This window comes from Spinacia oleracea, chromosome 2 (genome assembly GCF_020520425.1).
Source record: "Spinacia oleracea cultivar Varoflay chromosome 2, BTI_SOV_V1, whole genome shotgun sequence".
NCBI classification, from domain to species: domain Eukaryota; kingdom Viridiplantae; phylum Streptophyta; class Magnoliopsida; order Caryophyllales; family Amaranthaceae; genus Spinacia; species Spinacia oleracea.
The window spans coordinates 112,340,661-112,346,497 of NC_079488.1; the positions used below are offsets into that span (position 1 = coordinate 112,340,661).

Consider the following 5,837-nt stretch of genomic DNA (forward strand, 5'->3'; position numbering starts at 1 on the left):
GCCTCGTCCTATCAACCCTAAACACAGACAGTTGGACCAAACCCATCTTCGATTACCTAAAGCACGAAACTCTACCCGACGACAAGCTAGACGCCAGAAAGGTACTCTTCAAAGCTTCACGATATGTTATTTTGCAGGACGTACTATTTAAGCGATCAGCAAACGGAATGTTGATGCGATGTGCCGAAGAGATCGAGTGGGAAACGCTATTGAAACAATACCACGAAGGAGAATGCGGAGGACACGAAGGAGGACGAAGCTTATCAACCAGAATCAAAAGAAATGGATACTATTGGCCAACAATGCTTAAGGACGCCATGAGGTACGTATCCAAATGCGACAAGTGCCAACGACACGCAGGTATGACACATAAACCATCCGAATTCTTGCATCCAACCCTAACTCCGTGGCCTTTCATGAAATGGGGGATGGACATCGTTGGCAAATTGCCCGTCGCCCCAGGACAAAAGGTCTTCATGTTAGCCCTAACAGATTATTTTTCCAAGTGGATAGAAGCAGGTGCGTTCCAACAAGTAAGGGACAAAGAGGTATGCTCGTTCATATGGACTAACATAATATGCAGGTTCGGAATACCATCAGAAATCATCTGCGACAACGGGTCACAATTCATCAGCGACAAGACAAGAGCTTTCTGCAAAACATGGAACATCGAGCTAAAGACGTCGACGCCCAGATACCCCCAAGCAAACGGACAGGCGGAATCCAGCAACAAAACGATCATCGCGTCGCTGAAAAAGCGGTTGGACGACAAGAAGGGGCGATGGGCAGAAGAATTGCCATCCATCCTATGGGCCAACAGGACGACGCCTAGGACAGCGACGGGACAGACTCCCTTCTCACTCGTTTACGGGTGCGAAGCGGTACTTCCCCCTGAAGTGACGCTGCCCAGTGCACGATACGGACTCATGACGCCAGAGCAAAACGACGTAGAACTCAGCGAAAACCTCGACAACACAGAAGATCTCAGGGAAGCAGCATTGATAAGGATGGCGTCACAGCAACAAATCGTGGCAAAGTGCTTCAACAAAAATGTCAAAATGAAAATGTTCAAAGAGGGAGATTGGGTACTGCGCAGGGTATTTCAAAACACGAAGGAATTGAACGCGGGTAAGTTAGCACCAGCTTGGGAAGGACCGTACTTGATCGACAAAATCGTCGGAAAGGGGGCATACAGACTCATTACCAAAGATGGCAAGTCGGTCCCCCGAAGCTGGAACGCCACACATCTTAAACTCTACCATTTTTGAAACCTTGTCGTAACCAATTTTATCAGTCGCCGCATCGTCGTCTTTACTTTTCTTTATCGTTTTATTTTAAAAACCATTACTGACTTAGGCATCGGAGGGCCGTTGGCATCCCCAACGGCCAATCCTCCTAGCGACCCCTGTTTTCTTTTGCAGAGTGCAAGACGCACGGCGAATGACATCCACAAGCAACAACGTACGACTCAGAGCGAGACCGCAAGAGACAACGAAGTAACAACGCAGGTATGATTTTACACATCAGTCGGTTCAATACTTATTACTCGCAAAGCATCTGCTACACGAAACTAAGACATCAAAACGCAACGGGATAACCATAAAGAAACACAAACTTAACACACACGACGCGCGACCCCTAAGGCCACGACTTCCGAAATTTCAAAAACTAAACATTATCCACACACAGCGTCGCCACTACCGACGACAAATAAAAACACCAGTCATCCGAACCACCTCGTCGCCGCCATCGACGACGAGTAAAGAAGTTCACCAACAAAACACAAAAACCAACAGAAAATTCAAAAACTACAAACTAATACATCCCTTCTCCCTGAGTAGAAACCACGACTTCCTGCTCCGGCTCTTGCTCTGGGGGCACGACTGGCACCTCCACCGACGCCACGTCCACCGTCTCGTCTTGAGAAACGACGGCAAGGGCCTCCTCTTCGCACCCAACAGCTAAAACCTCCCCCTCTTGGTCCGGAACAGGCACACTCACCACCAACAAAGCAGCATCCACCTCCGTCGCCTCAGTACTAGCAGTGTCAGCCGTCTTCGCCAACTCCTCCGGATCCACCACGGGCACCGACAGGTCAGCCATGGTACCGCCATTAGCCAGATAATCATCCACCTCCTTTTGGCACGGCCAAAGGCTAGTCTCCCCAATCAGGCAGGAATACATCATCTGCGCCCGCGTCCTCCATATAGCAAGAGCCTCGACGTCCTTCGCCTCCTCCTGCAGGGCGTCGTACAAGCTCCTCAATCCATCCAATTCCTCTGTCGTCGAGGTCAACTCCTCCTTCACTTTCTCCAGATCTTTAGCCACGTCGGCTAACTGCTTATCCTTATCCTTCAATTGATCACCCTTGGCCTTAATCACCGCAGCAAGATCCACAACCTTCTTCTCAGCAGCTTTCCACTTCGCTTCCCACGATGCGGCCGCCTTCTTCGCCGTCGCCGTCAGCTGCCTTGCATTCGTCACCTCGTCGCACAGCAACGAACACTGCCTACGCACGGCCAAGGCAGCCTGCGACGCCTGCGCAAAGCCAATGCCAAAACAGATTTACACAACATACATCTTTCACAAACAAAAAAAAAAAAAAAAAAAAAAAAAAAAAAAAAAAAAAAAAAAAAAACTAAGTAAAACTCACCCGCAGACTAAGCTCAGCGGCGTCCGACGCGACAGGAAGAGGATCCACCTCGTGGTATCGTCGATACGTCGTAGGCAAGATCAAGCGATCAGCGAAAGGCCATATAACCGACGCCTCTTCATCACCCAAGAAGCTTGGGGGCAAAGTGATAACCGTATCCTCGACAGGATCCGTCTCGACAGGTCGCTTCTTGGCCGATGAAGTAGACACTTTACTAACGTCGACAGCAGCAGACGACGCCTTGAACGGCTGTGGAGGCGACGACGAAGCAATCGGATGAAAGCCTTCGGCTCCTATGACGACAGGCGTCTCGGCCGATGAACCTATCGCAGAAAACCGAGGTACAACCGTCATACCCCGTCCACCAGAAGTCGAGGACGACCTAAGTCGCTTCCTTGCACGCTCCTGAATCTCACTCTGAGACATCCTCGACACAGGCCGAGACGAAAGAGTATGCTCTACACCCAATACAAAAAATAAAGGTCAAACATTATCCAAAACAAAAACAAAAATATATACAAACCCCGAAATAAACAAACGACAAATACCTGAGTTGTCAGCCATATCACCTACTTCACCTTCGGCGGACGACGAGTTTGCCACTACCTCCTCAAGCAAATCCAACCTTTTCCGACGACGAGTCAGTTGACCTGATCCCTCGTCTATCTCCTCCTCCTCGGCGACTTCGCCTGACCGGTCCACCGCCTGCTCGTCTAAAAACTCTCCGTCGCGACTGAAAGACCTATCCTCGACAGAATAACCCAAGAACTTCCGATACTTATCCTCAGAATCAGCGTTCAACTCAGTCAACGACGACCCCTTGACAACTGCAAAACAAAACCAAGTAAGGCGACGTTCAGTAAAACGACGAGAAACAAAGATAAAACGACACATTTACCTTCCATCGTCCATCCCTCGACCAGAAACCGCCCTTTATCTCCCAGAGAATCTTTGCCTACAAAGACAAAACGACTCTGCCAACCCCTGTCGTTCACACCTAAACCAACACCTAAGTTCGTCTTCCCCTTCTTCGTAACCAAGGTATACCTACAACACTTCTGCAGTGCTAGGTCGTAAGAGTACATCAAATCAGACAGGTCAAACGGCGTACGCCAGTCCGCAGTAACTCCATGCACCACCGTGAAAACCCGCCATATCTGGGGCATCAACTGACCCGGACTCAAATGGAAAACCTCGATAAAGGACCTAACTAGAGGAGTGAAAGGAAATTTGAAGCCAATTGTGAACGGATACTCATACATAACCACATACCCCTCTGGACAATCAAAGGCTTCCTCATCCGAGCCGGGAATCTTCACTTCCGCCGACGGCGGCAAACCAGCAAGTTCAACAAAAGCCGCCGGATCCGCCACAGTAGAATATATCGGGTTAAGGGACTTAACCCGAGTGGAACCCGACTCCCCCTTTCCTCTCGCTACAACCGACTTAGATCTACCCATCTCACTTACAAAAATCTACAAGGAAATCGAAAAAGAAAGCAAATTTTACCTGAAAATCAAACAAACTCAGTGCGAAAATCGACTTCGCTTTCTCTCTCCTGCTTTCAGATCTAGAAATTTTTCGAAAAACTTGGTGTGAAGAACTTTATTGCATGTCGTGAATTGATATTTATTACTCTAGAATTTTGAACGGTTTTATCCCACGAACTAGGCAGTTGAAGACGGTTTTTTAATTTGAATTGTTTCTTTTGCTTTGTGTGACTACGCAAATTCACAATTGGGGGCAAACTGTTATCCCACTTTTTGGACTAACGACATAACCGTTCTAACGTTTGGTCGTGTCGTGTCAGCCAGGTCATATCGTGTCGCAGGTAAACACAGCTCCAGGGAGACACGTCCGACGTAGCATCATACAACGAGGTACAGCCGACGAAAGACAGGCGACAAAGTACAAGCAACTAAGACGCGTCCTCGAGAAACGGGCTGATAAGTTGACCTAAAGCCCATGATAGGCAGCGCCGTCAAGCTAGCAAGAACGAGTCCAAGACTCACGCAAAAAGCGCGGAAGCAGTTGAAGGCTGAAGAGACGTGTGATGAAGATTCCCCTATCTTTGTGGGATTTTCTCAACCGATTAGACCGTTGAGAATACCCTATAAAAAGACGAAGATAATGATAAGCAAGCCACGTTCACTCAAGCCTCGAAACTCTTAAGTCATAAACTGTTTCATCATTCATTATTGTACTTGAGATCTTAATTATCGATTCTCAGAAGAAAAAGCATAAACAATCATATAGAATACTTAGTGGATTGATAGCCTCATAGCTATCCGCGGTTTTTTACCTTATTCCTGGGTTTTCCGCGTCAACACTCCTCTGTGTCGTGCCTCATTATTTGTGTCATTGATTCTTTGCTTAGTTAGTGTCGATCCTAGCCGAAAGTCGCCCCCATACGAATTTTGGCATAAACAGCTATTAGGTGTGTAGTTTTGAATATTAGGGTAAGGATAAATAAATTATTACCCCATAGCTTTTAAAGAGCTCCCGCAACAAGCGGGATAAGAGAGGTCAGACGTAAGTAGCCGAAAATTACATAGAGGCGTTTTCAATTGACCCATCATAAATGACTACAAGACGACCATCTTCTACTTCATCGGTAAATGAAGCGAAGAAGTTTTATGAGCCATTTTTCCGTTATATCCCAAAGCCAAAAACACAAATGAACCTTTGGCGATAAAGAGAAATTTTGAATAACACTCTTCCTTCCTTCGTTTCTGAATACAAAATATGTAACAATTTGACTTAGCCACTGTTGTTATTTATTACTTCATTAATTATTATTACTTATTATTCGGTTCAGTTAATTTCAGTTTAGTTCAGTTTAAAAGAAAACGATATTGTTCTTGTGACACCAAAATTTTAGCTACGCCAAAGCTAGATAACACCGAAAACTGATGGTATACTCATCAACACTTACAGCAAAAGAATAGCCCCAAAGTACTTACAACTATGGCGAACCTACATGGCCAAGTAGCCAACTGATAAACAAATAAACAATCAGACTTTACAAAAAGTTCAGAAACACTGATGTTACAAGCTGGTTTAGGGGTAATGGGCTTGTTTAAGACAAGTCTAATACTCGAGAGTCGAGAACTCAAGAAGCGCGATTTCGTTGTTCAAAAGTACATCATCAATATCATCAGGCCAATCACCCAACAAGCCAAAC

General features: G+C 46.4%; 1 protein-coding gene across 1 annotated transcript; it reads right to left on the reverse strand.

Annotated features, from left to right (window-relative positions):
- Window positions 1–1,796: 1,796 nt before the first annotated feature.
- Window positions 1,797–4,660, reverse strand: LOC130468123 (uncharacterized). The gene is made up of 4 exons (XM_056837883.1): window positions 3,552–4,660; window positions 3,202–3,480; window positions 2,654–3,111; window positions 1,797–2,538 (listed from the first exon to the last, which is right to left on the reverse strand). The coding sequence occupies exons 1-4, from the start codon at window positions 4,111–4,113 to the stop codon at window positions 1,816–1,818; spliced, it is 2,022 nt and encodes a 673-aa protein (XP_056693861.1). The 5' UTR covers window positions 4,114–4,660; the 3' UTR covers window positions 1,797–1,815.
- Window positions 4,661–5,837: the final 1,177 nt, after the last annotated feature.

Bases quoted from the DNA above. Each gene is read 5' to 3' on its own strand.
- LOC130468123 (XM_056837883.1), bottom strand. From the start codon at position 4,113: ATGGGTAGATCTAAGTCGGTTGTAGCGAGAGGAAAGGGGGAGTCGGGT. The intron at 3,481-3,551 runs GTAAATGTGTCG...TTTGTTTTGCAG, and splicing joins CGAGGGATGGACGATGGAAG to TTGTCAAGGGGTCGTCGTTG. The intron at 3,112-3,201 runs GTATTTGTCGTT...TATTGGGTGTAG, and splicing joins TGATATGGCTGACAACTCAG to AGCATACTCTTTCGTCTCGG.